An 18,413-nucleotide genomic window follows, 5' to 3' on the forward strand; every position below is an offset into this window, starting at 1 on the left:
TCTGTGGCTCGTGCTTTATATGTTTCTTAGTTTTGCTATCCTCTTATGCAAAGCAACATTCCTGTTGTTAAAGATAAGATAATAATTTATTCAGCCAATGTTAAAAAGTTAAAAACCAAAACATAGGAAATTGTTTTGCAACTTGAGATCTCAATAATTACAAAGATGATACAACAAAAGCAGAAGAAAATTAAGAGGTAATTTGGCCGGTCCAAGAAATCTTGTTAACGAGAGTCGACTAAACGTAATATTTTTTTAACCTTTCCCTGAATGGAACTCTGAATGTTCCTCCAATCTTGGACATTACGGGTATTGAGCCCTTTTGTACCGCAAACGATAGCTCATGAACACATTTTAACATTTATTTTTGTACAAATACAAGTTTATCAGTAGGCTCCCAGTTCACCAAGTACTAAAAATGTGCAATCTTAAAAAGATACTTTCCATTTTTCTATTGTATTGTTCCCTGATTGGAGCTACAAACAATCATGTACATGTTTGAACATTTAAGAAAACAATACATGTACATAAGCCCGGTTCATACTTCTTGGGAATGCAATATGATTTTCGACGTAACAGGGCTGTTGTCGCAACGAATATTTCGCAGGAGTTGAACACAAGTCGACTGATGCAGTTATTCGTTGCGAACTTGTGACGTCAAAATTCATATTGCATTCACTGGCACTGTATTCAACAGTATGTGGTGTTGAGTTTTACTCGGAAACTTTTGCTACAAATTACAGAAGTTTCAGTTTGTTCCAATATACAAGTCCACACAATCTTTTGAATCAAAGTTGTGATCTCAAAACGAATACAAAAAATAAATGCATTGTGGGAAACTGAAAGATCTGTTTTATCTGGGAGGTTTACATTTTTACGAGTTTAATATTTGTTTTAAACTGTACCAATAAATCATCTTTATTCTTAAGAAACTGCAATTCTGTTTGAATCTGACTTGTTCTTTGAACTTGATTTTGATTACCCTTTTAACTTTGTTGGCAAAATCTGTTAGCACCTACATTTACTCCAGTTCTTTTGCTCCGAGTCCACAGAATGGTGGCCTGGTCTCCAACAGATAACAATTACATGGATGAGAAATTGTATCCGAGTTAAGACTTTTCAAGTCCGCCTGGTGAAAAAAAGCACCACATAATCCTGCTCTTTGATTTACTTGTAAGTGCTGAGGACACTACTTTATTCCTATAATAATGGGGCCCAATTTCATAGCACAAAAATTTGCTTAGCATGAAATTTCTTCTTTGTTAAAAACAGGTTTACCAACCAAATTTCCATTTGTTTCATATTGCTTGTTACTGGTATTCAGCTGTTAATTGCTTATCCCGAACATCACATGGAAATTTGCTTGGTAATCCTGTGTTTACCAAGGAAGAAATTTCATGCTAAGAAAATTGTTGTGCTTAGCAGCTCTATGAAATTGCGCCCTGCTTGGTGAAAGAAAAACCTCCCGGGTTACCATAAGGTGGAATGCCATCATTTCTACCAACATTTACCACATAGGATTTAGATCCTAGTTTTGGACTTGTTGTCAGCAGTGGCTTTCACCCCTGCTGTTGTCAGCAGTGGCTTTCACCCCTGCTGTTGTCAGCAGTGGCTTTCACCCCTGCTGTTGTCAGCAGTGGCTTTCACCCCTGCTGTTGTCAGCAGTGGCTTTCACCCCTGCTGTTGTCAGCAGTGGCTTTCACCCCTGCTGTTGTCAGCAGTGGCTTTCACCCCTGCTGTTGTCAGCAGTGGCTTTCACCCCTGCTGTTGTCAGCAGTGGCTTTCACCCCTGCTGTTGTCAGCAGTGGCTTTCACCCCTGCTGTTGTCAGCAGTGGCTTTCACCCCTGCTCTATGAAATTGTGCCCTGCTTGGTGAAAGAAAAACCTCCCGGGTTACCATAAGGTGGAATGCCATCATTTCTACCAACATTTACCACATAGGATTTAGATCCTAGTTTTGGACTTGTTGTCAGCAGTGGCTTTCACCCCTGCTGTTGTCAGCAGTGGCTTTCACCCCTGCTGTTGTCAGCAGTGGCTTTCACCCCTGCTGTTGTCAGCAGTGGCTTTCACCCCTGCTGTTGTCAGCAGTGGCTTTCACCCCTGCTATTAGAAGGGTGGTCTCTAAAGGCACCAGACACCTGGTATTTACTCAAAATAATTGTTCACATAAAAAAAATACTTGGTACCGAGCAGAGAGATGTTGATGATATAAAACATTGTGAGAAAGGACTTGCTCTGAAGTATGTACATGTACAAGTCTAGTCTTTGAGAAAGGTGTCTATTCACTCAAATTTCACTTGATTAATTAAAGGCCTCAGCTGAAGCCTTTTATTATGTATCTGAGAGCACACAAAGTAATGCAACAAGGGTGTTTTTTTCTTTCATTATTTTCTTGCAACTTTGATGACCAGTTGAGCCTAAATTCTCACAGGTTTGTTATTTTATGCATATGTGGTGATACACATAGTGAGAAATACTGGGCTTTTACAATTTCCAAACATGGGGGGGGGGTGATGAAAATCAAATGCCAGTGGTACAAGTCTTAGGTGTTGTTTCTGGTTTTAAATGAACATCCACCGCAATGCCAATACGATCACTGGCTGGATCTTCATTCTCCCGATGACAGCGATGATGACACGTCGAGATGAAAGTCTTCCAGCGTCTCCAGATGCTGATCTTACAAACGAAGGAGAGAAAGACCAGAAGACCTTGACAAGAGTTGAGAGTGATAAAGATGTACCAGAGTAAAATCACATCAGTGAAAGCTGCTGCAAAGCCAATGATCCAGCTGAAACCCATCAGACTGGAGATCTAGTGGATTGAATAGATGGAGTCATTGTTTAGTCAGGTTCGTGTATTGGTGTCTTTCTACCCAACTCTGAGACTTTGGATCTCAGAAATCAGCCAGAAGACTCGGGTAAGATAATATTCATACATCAATTGTTCAGTTCAGAGAATGTTTTAACGTAGTCAAAAGATGCAAAAATCCAATGGGGGGAAAAGTCATTTATTCAAGCTGTACTGACGCTTTGTAATGGACCTGCTTATTCAATTGGTCTGTTATTGTTTGTAAGGTATTTCTTATAAAACAAATTTCGGCTATTTAAGTTGTTGCAATTACTCTGCAGTACTTTATGTGCTGACTTTTTAGGATTGCATCTTAATGTCATACGCTTTTGAGCATGTTTTTGTGTGAAATGCACACAATTAATGTGGTATTGTTACAGAATCCATACCATTGCAATAACAAAACCTTAACAAACCCCTCCCACTCCAAAAGAAAAATATGTGTAAAGCGAGTTGCGATGAGTGGTCTATAACTGTTGGGAGGATGTAGTGATGCGATCATCGCAACTAGTGTAAGACCGATTTGTTCCGACATAAAAAAAAGAAGCAAATTACTTGAAACTTACCTTAATGTAAATGATGAGTTCCTTTTTCACTTGTTGCATTGTAGAGGTATTATGAACCAATTTTGTTGTCTTGTTTGTTCTGCGGATCCCGTGGACAGTGAAGGAAAACAATATGACGTTGACACAAATAACAACCCCAATTGGAACTCCAACAACAGCGATGTTGTTGTATTCATTCCCTATCCAACAGACATTGTCATTGCCGTACCACAGCGGGACGTCGGTGCAGTCGCAAAGGTGTAGGATCAAGCAGGGAAGGATGATCAGAATGGGAATACCCCAGGCAAATGCCATAGATGCCATGGAACTATTGCTGTTAGTGTTGCGGGATGTGATTAAATGGTTGGTAAATGTTCGATAGAGATTGAATGCTAGGACACCAGTCCACATCACGTTGACCAACAGAAGGTAGTGGGCTAAAACAGCGACAGTAGTGCAGACTGATGGATGAATTGTGGCCACTCCACTGAATAAGAGAAATAGTTGTGCCATAAAGAGAGTGGCAACAAAGTTCATTATCAGATAACCTGTGTGGTTTCTAAGCTCCTTAAAGACACAGTAGGTTATAAAGGTTATTAGAGCAGCAAGCATTGATATGATGTTAAGGATTAGACTAAGTATCTGCTGAGGTTGAGAGTATTCAAAGAAGGTTATGATTCTAGTTGTGTTTCGAGTTCCATTCCGTTCATTGAAGGAGCAAACTTGGATTTGTCCACTCCCTGTTTCTATGTATTGGCCTCGACTGTACATTTCCCCGGTTGGAATGTATGTAAGAATATTTTTTAGATCATCGTGGAGAAATAAGGAACTGTTGAATGTCTCTAATAAGCAGGCCAGATCAGGATTGAGGCAAAGCTGGAGACTGCCAGATTGCTTCAAGTCGCTGGATAGCTCCTCATGGATGAAAACCTCTCGTTGTAGCGTTTGGTTGGCTGCATACCAAGAGTCGGATTCATTTATGTACACTAAACCTGACCCATCCTTGTGGAACTGGGTTTCACTCATCCATCGCCCATTGCATTTACTGAGAGATAAGTTAACTCCATGATAAATTATTTCAAAGGCAATAATCTGTATGGGCAAGTATTGGCAAAACATTCCTTCAACCACTTCTATTTTCTGACGAAAGTTCATAAATGTTTCCAAGGTTGATTGAATCATGAATGCGTTAGAGGACTTCTGTTGCTTACCATGGGAACAGTTTGCTTGGATCGTTTCCGGGACAATAACTGATTGCTCAAACAGACTTTGATCATTATCATCCAACAGCCCGGCGAGGCAGCTTTTAACAGCCTTTTGAGTACCCTTCTTGGTTTCTGATGAGCATGACGTGATGTGGATATAAATCACAATGTCCTGATCAATGTGAATTGTAGGCGTGACGCTTTTGATGCATTCGTTCTCTTTCAGAACATATCCTATAAGACAAGACAATTTTCGACATGTTTTAAGGAACGGATTAAACACCTCATTGGGAAGGCAAGCCACCTGTTCTTCAAAAACTACCTCTCGTTGCCTCATAAGCTTGACATTGCCTCCAGATCGGAAATCCAGGACAATTGAGATGGTTGGAATTCCTGAATCATTGGGTGGTCCCGGCGGGTCGAAAGGTGTGAACAGGACTGGCAGGAGGATGGGGTAATACTCGGCACAGTCTATAAATAGTGATTGGTTGATCTGACATGAAGCACAGTGTGGATTCTTACTTTGAAGGAAATCCCAGAAGAGTAAAGGAGTCAGAACGAAGGCTGTGTATGAAGCGCAGGCTTCAGCAAGTCCATGGCCTTCTGGGCAGGACTCATAAACGCTGAGAAAGCAAGCCCTGAGGATTGTCGAGGTAAGGTATGGAGGTTTCGGTTGAACAATACATCCCAGGGTATTTCGAATGTAACTCAAAGTAGCATTGGAGGTAGAGTTTGATAACAGATGCAGAGCTTCCTCAGATATGTCCTGAAATTCACATTCTACATGTTCTATGTTCAAAGGCCACGCATCCACGTTGACTAAGTCTTCCCCATGGCAGAGGGCACAGTATACATTCCTATAGGGAAGGTTATACTTCACTCCAGAGACAAGAATGGTCGACAACAAATCCTCGCTGTCGATGTGCTCACATAGAGACTGAGTCTGTTCATTATGCACCGGACCTTCATTGGGGCAAGTGGCTATAATGTAGTAGCCCTTCTTAACTTCCAGTGGAATTCTGGTGTCTTCATGATAACAGGTAATTGTATCACCAAGCTGAAAAAGATTGACCAACATATTTTATTCAGAATAATGACTTGTTGAGACTTACATTTTTATTAGCGATTGGGGAAAACATGATGTTTAAATGAAGTTGTAAAGAAATTTTAATTTACTATGAATTGTGTTTGCAAGAAGCAGCACAGTTTTACAGAGGTATTTTGATTATTGGCAAGAATATTTTGACCCACTGTAAAAGCCCTATTAAGCTGTGTTACCAAATTGTTAACTTACCGATGTTAAGTCCAAGTGCTAACAGCCGGTAACTCCGGGCTGGTAAGTACCGCCACGGCGCTGTTACCTTAACAGGCCGATTCGAGCCGCGGTACTTAACAATGTAAACTTAACAGGAAGTCCAATGCGAACGCACCAGTACGGTAACTTAACAATACTGTTATACGTGACTTCTATGTTAAAGAACTGCTGATGTTCGAACCGCTGTTTGCAATACGCGCTCTCCAAAAATGCAGGTTAAAAGATAGCTGCGTTTCTAATGCGTAGGCAGCTTGAGGAGCAGAAGCATGAGCCGGAGCCTAATCCGAGGTTTAAGACCCAAAAGTCCAATGCAAACGCAGCTTTCACAAGCCCATCTGGAATACAGAAAAATATAGTGGTCTGCATCCCATACCCATCGAGGTTAAAGGCAGAATTGGAAATCAAATTCAGACATGCTATATTTTTCTGAATTTCACAAGTGATATTATCTTCAAGCGAACATGATGTGCAGCTTTCGCTGTACGCATTGTTGGAACAGCTGTAGGTTTCATACGCTGAGTTAGGAACTAGAAATAGATGCTGGGTGTGATATTGGCTACAGTTAGGACATTGCAGTACATGTAATATTTTCATCCGTCCTGTAATTGTTGCTTGCGCTGTTGGATGTTGGATAAAATAAATAAAAAAATAAAAAAATTCTGATTGTTTGTCTCTCAGAAGAATCAGCAATTATTTTAATAGATCCTAACCGAAAGTCTATAAAATCCTATTACTCTAGGTCAACTCTCGTACTCAATTAAAATGTCATACTTTTTTTCCCAATAGCCGAGTATCATGCAGCAGAGATATGGGCTACATGGTCTATCACACCTCCATGACCTTAGGGAGGACACGTATCATGCAGCAGGGATATGGGCTACATGGTCTATCACACCTCCATGACCTTAGGGAGGACACGTATCATGCAGCAGGGATATGGGCTACATGGTCTATCACACCTCCATGACCTTAGGGAGGACACGTATCATGCAGCAGGGATATGGGCTACATGGTCTATCACACCTCCATGACCTTAGGGAGGACACGTATCATGCAGCAGAGATATGGGCTACATGGTCTATCACACCTCCATGACCTTAGGGAGGACACGTATCATGCAGCAGGGATATGGGCTACATGGTCTATCACACCTCCATGACCTTAGGGAGGACATGGTTGGATACATAAATGCAGGTACTGTTCTTCTCATTAACTGTTTAATTAACAGGCAATCTTTAAGCCCCTACCAGCACTTTGTGTGCTGAATATGAAGAGCTGCAAACTCTCCAGGATTCTGCAGACCCTGGAAAGAAACACTCTCCTGGTTCTGATGAACAAATTTGAAAATGTCCCTGATTATAAGGAAACTCTTTCCCTCTCATGCAACTTTTCAGCTGATCAGCTGATTTCCTCTTTTTCTTTTCAACTCAGTGCCATAGAAAACTGAAAAACGCTGTCAAAAGTTAAAAGGATCATGTTGCCTTTGAATCGGATGAGTTGGTCTATAAAAAGCGTTTGTAACTGTTTGTTATGAAATGCATATGGTTAGAAAGATGTTTTAAAAGTAGAATACGATGATCCACACAAACATGCCTTGAAATTGCACGGTTTTCCTTTTACCTCGTCGACTAACACTGTCGGCCATTTATGGGAGTCAAATTTTGGACTTTCATAAATGGCCGACCGTGTTAGTTTGCAGAGTATAAAAGGAAAACCACGCAATTTCGAGGCATGTTGTGTGGATCATTGTATTCTACTTTTAAAACATCTTTCCAACCATACTATGCATTTTATAACAAACGGTTACAAACGCTTTTTATAGACCAACTCGTCGGATCCAAGGCAATGTGTTCCTTTAAGTGTGATTGGCCATTTCCTCTTTGTTTGCAATTAGAATGTTGCATGTCTGGTTAAAGTACAAAAAATGTAGGTGAGCATTGGATTGGGTGGGGGGGGGGGGGGGGCTTGGGGACACACCCTGTGCAACATATCATGATTGACATGGTACATATATATACCTTCAAGCCAGTCAAATAAGAAGACAAATCTTCACTAACAGTCCATGGTTTACAACTTTCTTTGTAGTCTTGACAGCAGTCATTAAAGAAGACACAATCTGGATCACACTGGCAGAGAGGAGCAGCCCCAGTACGATTGAAATCTTCAAACGGCTGAAAGTGACAACCAAGACTACTGCATAGGTGTTTATGGGTACATAGGTCCATTGTAACTCCAGCAAGCTCCAGTTTCGTAACAGAGTAAAGATCTATGGTGAATAAACATTACTCTTCAAAAATTACATGGTTTCTAAAAAGTGATTCAATGTTGTTCCTGGGAAAACTTCACAAAATCTTGTGTATTTTTGGCATTGTTTTTTGAAATCCCTTCATTAAAGGGTTTTGATAACTTTTGTAGGCCAAGTGTTTGGCCATGACATAAATCCCTACTCTCTGTGAATGAGGATACATGTATTTTAATTTACCTGTAGAAGTTTAAGCTTCATAAGTGGTCAAGTTTTTGAGGAAAAAAAGTGTAAATCCCAGAGCAATGTTTTTAGGAGAGTCGCGTAAATCCATCGTACATGCTAAAATAGTTTTCGTCTCGCTGAATTTTTTTCCCCATATTTCTCAAAAACTACAGTACCTCATCAGAAAGTAATATTTTAAGGGAAGTTTTTTACCATCATTATCTTAAAATCGCGTAAGTGTAATGTAAATCTGTGGACGTTTGTGTTTTAACCGTCAGAGAAAAATATTACCCAAACCCTTTTAAGTGGTTGATGTTGATTTTGTAAGTAATATTTTTAATGATAACAACTGAATTTTTCAAAGCAAGACAAACATCAATAAAAGCATTAATACATAATTATAAAAAATCATTTTTTTTAACAGTATGTAGGCCCTATGCAAATTTGTATGAACAAATAATAGCACAATAAGCCATTTGCGTGTTAGATTTTGATATTGTCTGGTACAATGACGTGCTTGATCACAAGTTACCACTTATATTTGAATTCCTCAGACTATTGAGACAGTTGCTATAATTTGTCACAAGATAAGGGGCAAGGTTTAGAGTAGTCACATAAGAGACGGTGAGCATCGATCCGTACACAATTCTGAATGGATGTGTATGGATCAATGGTACCAGGGTTTGCTCATCTGGAGGTTGCTATGCAAAAGCTTACCCCAAACCATTTGACATAGCAACTGTCTCTATAGACTGAGGAATTCAAATGTACGTGTAACATTGAGACTAAGCAAGTCATTGAGATTATTCAAATCTAACTCACGCATGGCTTATTGACTATTAATTGAAAACTAAAGCTCACCGGTGACATTCTCATTTACAACAGGTGATGTTGAGAAGGATTCAGATAAAGGAGACTGGGTAACTCCTGTTGTACCCATTGATACCCCTCCAGAGGTAGAAACGTGCATAGAAGGGGGCTGCGGAGGTGTAGTTTGTGGCTCATGGGTGACATTCTCATTTACAACAGGTGATGTTGAGAGGGATTCAGATAAAGGAGACTGGGTAACTCCTGTTGTACCCATTGATACCCCTCCAGAGGAAGAAACGGGCATAGAAGGGGGCTGTGGAGGTGTAGTTTGTGCTAGTTTGTACTGTGGGTGTACCACCAACATCGCCATCATCATAACACAGTAACTGGCTATGCAGAACATTCCCATCATTCTCTCTGCACTCCGAAGATACCAGGCATGAAATTTCATAATAGATGTTAAATTTGCATCGGGGATAAAGAATATTAATTTTGGTTTTTTTTACCCATACACCGATGTGTGTTAGCACTGTATACTCAGTACTTTCCCGAGTCCTGTGAAAAAATATCACAGGCATGTTACTCGGGTGGGATTTTTTCACAGGACTCGGGAAAGTACTGAGTATACAGTGCTAACACACATCGGTGTATGGGTAAAAAAAACCAAAATTAATGAAATTTCATCTTTGAGAGGGTAAGGTCAATTTTTATCTTGCAAAGGGCACGCCCATTGGAAAATGTTTGGGAAGTTTTGAAGGGGGATCAAGGCCAAAATCAGGGCAACAGAGTTAATGGCCTTTTGAAGTCCGCAGGTCAATTAACTGTTGACAGTGTATAACCAAGAGGATGCAAGGAGCATTTTCTTCTACAAACTGGGTATTTTCTTCTACAAACTGGGTATTACCAACTGTTTAGAAGTTTTAAAGTAAGCCATTCTTACAAACACAACAAATGTAGATATAATCTAGGAAAATCTGATACAAATCATAACCATCTAGAGAAAACTTTCCTTTGTTAAAAAGTTTTATTCGAGCAAACATGACTTTTCAAAAGATGTTATTGAAAAAAATAAAAGTTTAAAAACAGAACTAAAACTACAAGCATATATCGGAAAATGTGTTTCACTGTCAGATGCAGAAAAGCACGCGTCAACTTGTACATTCGTGCAGTGCAAGGATCTTTTCATAAATTTATTGGTATATTTGCCTTCCATCCAATTCTTTATCGCAGATATTCCCAATTTCCATTGATGAAGTCAAAGCCCTCTGTACATCTTGGTATTCGTTCAATTTTGCTTCATACAGATTTGGAAATTTTCGTTTCAGGTTCTTGCCATCATTCACTGACATTGCGTATACATGTACATGTACATACATGTACACATACAAAAAATGTTAAATCTATTGAATTAGTACGCATCCGATTAACGTGTACGACCTATTTTTCATTTTGAAAAAATTGTAGGTATATGCGAAACATGAATACACTCTGCGCTTCTGTTTACCCACTGGAGACTTTCAGAAATGGGTCTGCGCACTATGTACGCAGTGAAAACGCAGCGAGTATGAACTGACCTCAACTTTTACAGACTAGGTTTGACTATTTTATAGAATTACCTGGTGGTAGATCTAACTGCTCAGTAGTGCATGAACTTCAAGTCTGATTCGGAATACCACATGTAGGTTGTTATTTGTCAACAGCCGAGGGCAACAAAGAGTCCAGTTTGTCTTATACTATCACACAATCGATTGAAACCTCTACACAATAAGCCAATTAATTCACACAAATGAAACAAGGTTTTAAAAACATGATGTTTGTGTGAATATAACAACCTGCATAACTTGCCATGCGTATCCCCCTAAATATCATTGGCTTTTACTTGGTCATTCCTGGATGATTGCCCTACATACATAATACATTAAACTTCTTCAAATGTTGTGTTTTGTGATATACAAATATTGGATTCAAATGAGTGCATTCTTGCAATAATCATGGGGTGAAAATCTGGACTATTCAATTTCTACAAGGCAATTGCAAAATGTGTCTTTAAGCAATAACAGTAAACTTTTAAAAGTGACATACTCATCTATAGATGTATAAATCATTGTCATGAGAATGCAAATGTGACCGGGGAAAATGAACCACTTGAAAGAATCAAATAAAACTGAACGCTGTGGGGGAACTCACTCAAGTAAAACTAATTAAAAACTAGATATGATAGGGCTAAGACGCGAAGAAATGCAAAAATAGGAACAGTGACTCAAAGTTGTAGGTTTCTCAAACAAAAAAAGAACAAATAACTTTATTGATTATAAATCAATCACCAAAAGCAGTACCAAACAATCAAAACCATTGAGACCAAAATGAATGAACTTGGGATCTAAGAATTCGTTTCAAACTAAGTGAAACCTAAACCAAGAAATAACTAAAAATCAAAACTAAAGCACAGCTAAATAAACCAGAGTAAAATACAGTTACAAAGACTTCTCAGAAAATAACAAACTACACGGGTGCTATAAAACAGCTTAAGGAGGAAATGTTAACAGGAAAGGCAATTAACTTGAACCATGCTTGAATAATATACAATTGGTTGTGCCACACTTATATTTACAGCTATTATAGAATACTCAAGATGAACAAATTCATTAAATCAAAGGTACAACCCTGTTTAAAATCTTTAAATATAAACTGCTCACAAAAAGTAAGGAAACTTTTTTCAATCCAGTATATTTGTTATTATTTAATACTCGTTTTGTATATGATATATATCAATGCAAAGCGGAACTCTTCCTCTTTAAAATGATACCACATTTGCAATGATTACATGTTGCTGGACTTGGCTACACGAATAACAATGAGGCAAAGTCACAAATCAAATGTGCCAAAATTACCGTTGTCTGTGAATGGTCAATAGGTAATGCTCAATAATCAAGCTTTTCAGAACCATTAATGGTTTACACAATGATTTGCACCAGTGAGCTCACCAGACACAATTAACCCTAACCTCTTGAAAAACACATTGTTTGATGGGTATTTGCAAGACGATATTATACAGCCGGATGCAGTCCCATACTTGCAGACTCTTGTACCAAATGCCATCTTTCAAGAGGACAACGCTCGCCCCCATCGAGCCCGACTGGTGACTGACTACCTGAACAATGTTGGGGTGCACCGGGTGGATTGGCTCGCTAACAGTCCAGACCTGAATCCCAAGGAACATCTGTGGGACCATCCACTCGTTACTGAACTTCTTGTATCAATAAAGTGTATTAATATCAGCTAAGTTGTCTTGCTCTATACCAAACTTCTTGTCTCAATAAAGTGGATTAAGATCAGTAAGTAATGTCTTGCTTGTTTGAATTACAGTGTCAATTTGATTGTTCACCCATAACACAAATTGCAAATTTTGGCACATTTGATTTGTAACTTTGTCTCGTTCTCATTAGCGTGGTCAAGTCGAGCAACATGTAATAGTTGCAAATGTGGTATCATTTTAAAGAGGAACAGTTCAGCTTTGCATTGATCTATATCATATACAAAGAGAGTATTAAATAATGACAAATATACCGGATTGAAAAAAGTTTCCTTACTTTTTGTGAGCAGTTTACTTTGTTATTCTAACACTCAAATCCTTGTAATGCGGGTGTCACCAGACACTGTTGGTCTCGAAGGACTAGATCCTTGAGACATGTTTGAACTGTGAGCTTGGTGGTCCTCTCGTCGACAACATCTCAAGGCGAAGGTCTTCTTCCAGCGTCTCCAGATGCTGATCTTACAGACGAAGGAGAGAAAGACCAGAAGACCTTGACAAGAGTTGAGAATGATGAAGATATACCAGAGTAAAATCACATCAGTGAAAGCTGCTGTAAAGCCAATGATCCAAGTGAAACCCATCAGACTGGAGATCTGTTAGATTGAAAACAATGGTCTGAACGTTTAAAGGCACTGGACACTATTGGTAATTGCTCAAAATAATTGTTAGCATAAAAACTTACTTGTTAGCGATCAATGGAGAGATGTTGATAGTATAAAACATTGTGAGAAACGGCTCCCTATGAAGTAATGTAGTTTTTGAGAAAGAAGTAATTTTCCACTAAAATATTTGAATTTGATTTTGAGACCTCAGAATTAGAATTTAAGGTCCGGAAATCAAGCATCTAAGCACACAACTTCGTGTGACAAGGGTGTTGTTTCTTCTATTATTATCTCGCAACTTTGATGACCAATTGAGTTCAAATTTTCACAGGTTTGTTATTTTGTGCATAATGTTGAGATACACCAAGTGAGTAGACTGATCTTAGAAAATTACCAAAGGTGTCCAGTGTCTAACAACATTTTGCCTGCGCCTTCTCCTTTTCCCCACAGATATCCCTTTTGTTTGCCTCCATACCACTGGTCTTTGCCTTTGGTGCCTTGAAATGCACCAGTAGAAATTTACAATTTCCTCAAAGGTTGCTCTTTACCAAGGAGAAAATACCTTGGTGCCCTTGCCCTTTCGAAAAGGAAGCATACAGGCCTGTGGTCTGTGTAGCAGGCTTTTAGATGTCTTTTCTGGAAGTATGTGAATAAAGTTAGGCAGAATATGTGTAAATAGTGCATTGTACTTACTTTCAGGTATATGATCAACTCCTCCTTCGTCTGCTGGATCAGAGATTTATTCTTTCGTACTGTAATCGTGTCTCTGTTTGTCCTCCATATCCCATGGATAGTAAAAGCAAACAAGATGACATTGGCTGATATGACGACCCCAATTGGACCTCCAACTACAGCAATGTTGACGTAACCATTCCCTATCCAGCAGATGTTCTCATCACCATACCACAGCGGGATTTCAGTGCAGTCACAGAGGTGTAAGATCAAGCAGGGAAGGATGATTAGAATAGGGGTACCCCAAGCAATTGACACTGCTGCCTTAGGTATGCTACCATGTTTGCTCTGTCGAACTTTTGATCGTGTTGCAAACGTCTGGTGAAGGTCGAAAGCCAAAAGTCCAGTCCACATCACGTTGACCAACAGAAGGTAGTGGGCTAAAACAGCGACAGTAGTGCAGACTGATGGATGAATTGTGGCCACTCCACTGAATAAGAGAAATAGTTGTGCCATAAAGAGAGTGCCAACAAAGCTCATTATCAGATAACCTGTGTGGTTTCTAAGCTCCTTAAAGACACAGTAGGTTATGAAGGTTATTAGAGCAGCAAGCATTGATATGATGTTAAGGATTAGACTAAGAATCTGCTGAGGTTGAGAGTATTCAAAGAAGGTTATGATTCTAGTTGTGTTTCGAGTTCCATTCCGGTCACTGAAGGAACAAACTTGGATTTGTCCACTCCATGTCTCTATGTATTGGTCTCGACTGTACATTTCCCCGGTTGGAATGTATGTAAGAATATTGTTCAGATCATCCTGGAGAAATAAGGAACTGTTGAATGTCTCTAACAAGCAGGACAGATCAGGATTGAGGCAAAGCTGAAGACTGCCAGATTGCTTCAACTCACTGGATAGCTCCTCATGGATGAAATCCTCTCGTTGTAGCGTTTGGTTGGCTGCATACCAAGAGTCGGATTCATTTATGTACACTAAACCTGACCCATCCGTGTGGAATTGGGCTTCAGTAATCCATCGCCCATTGCATTTACCAACAGCAAGATTTGCTGTATGGTGAATTACTTCCATAGCAACAATCTTCATTGCATCAATTTGGGTTTGGCAAAATGTCACGCCTCTTGGCTCTTGAAGATTGACATGAAACTCCTGGAAGGTTTTTCTGTCTGTCTGAACCATATAAGGATGAGTCGTTTGTTGCTCATTTTGGAAACAAGTCGCCATTGGTGTTCCAAGTGGAATAGTTGATTCCTCAAGCTTACTTTGGTTGACTTTTATTAGCTCTTGCAGGCAGTTTCTGACAGCTTCTTCAGAGGCATAACCAAGAGGCTCAGAAGTGCAAACTGTGACATGTATGTAAACCACAATGCCATCATCATCATGCTCGGACTTTAAGACACACTCATTTCCAACTAACTCATACCCAAAGGAGCAAGACAACTTTCGACATATTGTACGGAATGGATCATAGACTTCATTGGTTGAGCACGCCACCTGTTCTTCAACAACAACCGTCTCTTCCCTCAAGAGTTTAACATTGCCCCCAGATCGGAAGTCCAAGACAATTGAAATGGGTGGTACACCACCATCAGGTGGTGCTCCAAGGCCAGGTTGAGGAGTTACGCCTTTCAGTGGAATGTAAGGGTAGAAACTTTCACATTCTGTAGCATTTTCAACATCGTTGTTGCAGGCAACACAATGTGGATTTTTGCTCTCCAGATAATCGAATGGTAATGCTGTGTGGACGAAAGCTGTGTATGATTCGCAAGCTTCACTAAGTGGATGACCTGCAGGGCAGGATTCAAAAAAGACAATGAAACAAGCTCTGAGGATGTTTAAGGTCGGGTCTTGAGGTTTGGGTCGAACAGTGCAATCCAGGGTATTCTGTAAATAATCAAGAGTTTCAGATGAAGTAGAGTTTGAAAGTAGGCCCAGAGCTTCTTTGGTTGTATGCTCCCCAAAACAATCTACATCAAGAGACCAAGATGTTAAGTCGACTAAGTCTTCCCCATGGCAGAGGGCGCAGTATACATTCCTATAGGGAAGGTTATACTTCACTCCAGAGACAAGAATGGTCGACAACAAATCGTTGCTGTCAACGTTTTCACAAAGAAACAGCATTTCATCAGACACTGATTGGCGTTCCTCTGGACAAGATGCTATTGCAAAGTAACCCTTCTTTGTATTGCCAGGGTAGCACGTTAAATCTTCAAGCTGAAAAACAAACAAAGCAAAATCATGAAGAGTATTCAAGAGGAAACAACATGAAATTTCATGTTCCATCCAACTTACTGAAAGGCTGCTTCTTCCCTGATACCATCCACCTGTGGAAATCACTGCTCAAGCAAGTTATTGAGTCACCAACTCTGGATGTCCTCAAGAGCAGGCTAAAACGGGTCACCTTCAGCTAATTACCAATTCCAACACAAAATACTAAAATAAGAAACTGCTTTTACTTGCACACAATACTGATATTTGTTTATGCCTTGAGTTTTGTCTGTACTTTAACCAATGTGCAAGTATACTCCAGGGCGGAGGTATAGACCTTATGCATTCACGCCATCCAGCCGCTATCTTACAGGTAAAACGCTGACGAAACATTCAAAACGCACAGATTTGTACGCACAGCGCACAGAATTGGCCAATGAATGGCCGCTTTTTTACCTCTAGGTGAGGGTGCCCTACTGATGACATCATGTGCAAGGTCTATCTGTCTATAGGAAGATGATGATGATAATTTAAGAAGACATGGTGAAAACTACCATTAGTCTAACAAAATTGAAAAATTTGTATTACCTTGAGTTTCCTAAGCTTGGAGACAGTCCCTTGATCATCATCTGTTACATGTTCACAACTTTCCTTGTAGTCTTGACAACAGTCATTAAAGAAGACACAATCTGGATCACACTGGCAGAGAGGAGCAGCCCCAGTACGATTGAAATCTTCAAACGGCTGAAAGTGGCAACCAAGACTACCGCATAGGTGTCGATGGGTACATAGTTCCACCGTTGTGCCAGCAAGCTCCAGTTTTGTAACTGAAATGAAAACATTCCAGAAAGATGCATTATTCCTTAAGTGCCAAAAAACAAGAAAGACAATATTCTGTTTGTCTCTCCAAGCTCCAGAGTTCTTACCTCCTGACATGCCTGATGCTACTCTATGCCTGTTATCAAAATTACATGCACATGCTAATCCTGTGGTCGACAACTGCGACTAGTGTCCGAGTCATGAATATTGATTGTTTTTAATCGAGTGCTTTCAGTAGAACTGGCATAACTTCTCTTACAAATGATCAATTTGCTTAACTTGTTTTTCAGATAAACGGGATAGAATGCTTGTTATGCGCTTCACTGGGGTTTTGAGTGTCAGTTGTTGTTTTGTTTTTAAATCATAAATCTTGGTCAACCTCTTTTTGACTCACCATGTAGTGAGAATACTGGTCTTTGACAATTACCAAGGTGAAAGACTTTCAACACTCACCAGGTTTTTCTTCCTCAGGCCAGTCAGGTGGTCGGGCTAATGTTGTCTGAGGTGGGTTTGTGGTTGTCAACATGCCGACAGTTCCCGTATCTGCCGTAGTTGTTCCAACGGTTGAGGATGAATCCAGTGCAGATGGTGTAGTTTGTGTCAAAACATGCGATGGACTTGCAATTACGATGAGGAGGATTATAATGGACAGTCTGAATGTTGGTAAATGGTGCAATGAACTCTTCATTTTGGTTTAAGTTTCTTGGACTGAATTTGGTGATTTGGCAGGGCATGAGTTTTAAAATGTGCGTTTGGTGTAGAAGGTCTATTCTTATTTCATAGTACATCAAAACTGTTGATCCTCGAGGTAAGTTTATTTTTGGTTGCTACAATGTGGTGATGACAAGTTTACCTTTTTTTGCAAAGGTAAGAGACTGCAGGACTTGAAAACACCAGGCTGTTGGTTTGAATCCCCATCAAAATAAGTTTCACTAGTGTCTCCTCAGTATTAATGAGCAGAAGTTATTCCAATCTTGAAGGTGGTTTGAATCCACTGCAGATCACTGGTATAACTATGGAGTCTGACTGCAGGTGGTTGCGCAGGATTAGCACAGACGCACAGAGATGCACGTACACATTTACAGGTCATTATTAACGATGGTGGCTATTAATCTTCAGTCCACTAATATTCCATTAAAATGTAGGTGACTGGCCACAACTCAGTCCAATGTCACTGTGCACTCACAATTGGTTCTTCAATAAAACATGAGAAGCAGTCAATTATGATTGATGCCTTGAAGTCACCTCATTAAGGTTTCATTTACCAGACATTCATGCATTTTGCGCCTGTAAGGTACAACACTGGCAACTATGGTTTTGGCGTTATCAAGTGAAATACTAATTGGTATTAAAGTAACTGAGTAACGATTTTCCACAATTATCTAACCTTTTAGAAATCATGATGGTCTGTATGCATCAAAGGTGCGCATCAGAAAAATGAAGAGAAAGAAATCCTCTGTTAACAATAATGGTAGAACCAGGGAAAAAAAAATCATCTAATCTGAATACATTACTTTCATGTACTCAAAAATAAAGTCAACCAAAAATATGCTGGTACTGACTACGTAAACAAAGTCATAAGCCCTGAAACAAGG

General features: G+C 39.7%; 2 protein-coding genes across 2 annotated transcripts; both read right to left on the reverse strand.

Moving 5' to 3' along the window:
* Nucleotides 1-2,520: 2,520 nt before the first annotated feature.
* On the reverse strand, nt 2,521-9,559 carry LOC139950153 (uncharacterized). Its single transcript, XM_071948778.1, has 4 exons — nt 9,241-9,559; nt 7,931-8,178; nt 3,414-5,654; nt 2,521-2,811 (listed from the first exon to the last, which is right to left on the reverse strand). The coding sequence occupies exons 1-4, from the start codon at nt 9,557-9,559 to the stop codon at nt 2,521-2,523; spliced, it is 3,099 nt and encodes a 1,032-aa protein (XP_071804879.1).
* Nucleotides 9,560-12,761: 3,202 nt separating this feature from the next.
* Nucleotides 12,762-18,302, reverse strand: LOC139949651 (uncharacterized). The gene is made up of 4 exons (XM_071948104.1): nt 17,272-18,302; nt 16,588-16,826; nt 13,798-16,005; nt 12,762-13,095 (listed from the first exon to the last, which is right to left on the reverse strand). The coding sequence occupies exons 1-4, from the start codon at nt 17,504-17,506 to the stop codon at nt 12,814-12,816; spliced, it is 2,964 nt and encodes a 987-aa protein (XP_071804205.1). The 5' UTR covers nt 17,507-18,302; the 3' UTR covers nt 12,762-12,813.
* Nucleotides 18,303-18,413: the final 111 nt, after the last annotated feature.

Source organism: Asterias amurensis, chromosome 17 (assembly GCF_032118995.1).
Source record: "Asterias amurensis chromosome 17, ASM3211899v1".
In the NCBI taxonomy this organism is placed as follows: domain Eukaryota; kingdom Metazoa; phylum Echinodermata; class Asteroidea; order Forcipulatida; family Asteriidae; genus Asterias; species Asterias amurensis.

Coding starts and splice junctions, on each gene's coding strand:
- LOC139949651 (XM_071948104.1), bottom strand. CDS start 17,506: ATGAAGAGTTCATTGCACCATTTACCAACATTCAGACTGTCCATTATA. Junction 16,827..17,271: donor GCCTGAGGAAGAAAAACCTG/GTGAGTGTTGAA, acceptor TTTTCATTTCAG/TTACAAAACTGGAGCTTGCT. Junction 16,006..16,587: donor CCAAGCTTAGGAAACTCAAG/GTAATACAAATT, acceptor TTTGTTTTTCAG/CTTGAAGATTTAACGTGCTA.
- LOC139950153 (XM_071948778.1), bottom strand. CDS start 9,559: ATGGCGATGTTGGTGGTACACCCACAGTACAAACTAGCACAAACTACA. Junction 8,179..9,240: donor TGTAAATGAGAATGTCACCG/GTGAGCTTTAGT, acceptor TATTCACCATAG/ATCTTTACTCTGTTACGAAA. Junction 2,812..3,413: donor AACTCATCATTTACATTAAG/GTAAGTTTCAAG, acceptor TCAATCCACTAG/ATCTCCAGTCTGATGGGTTT.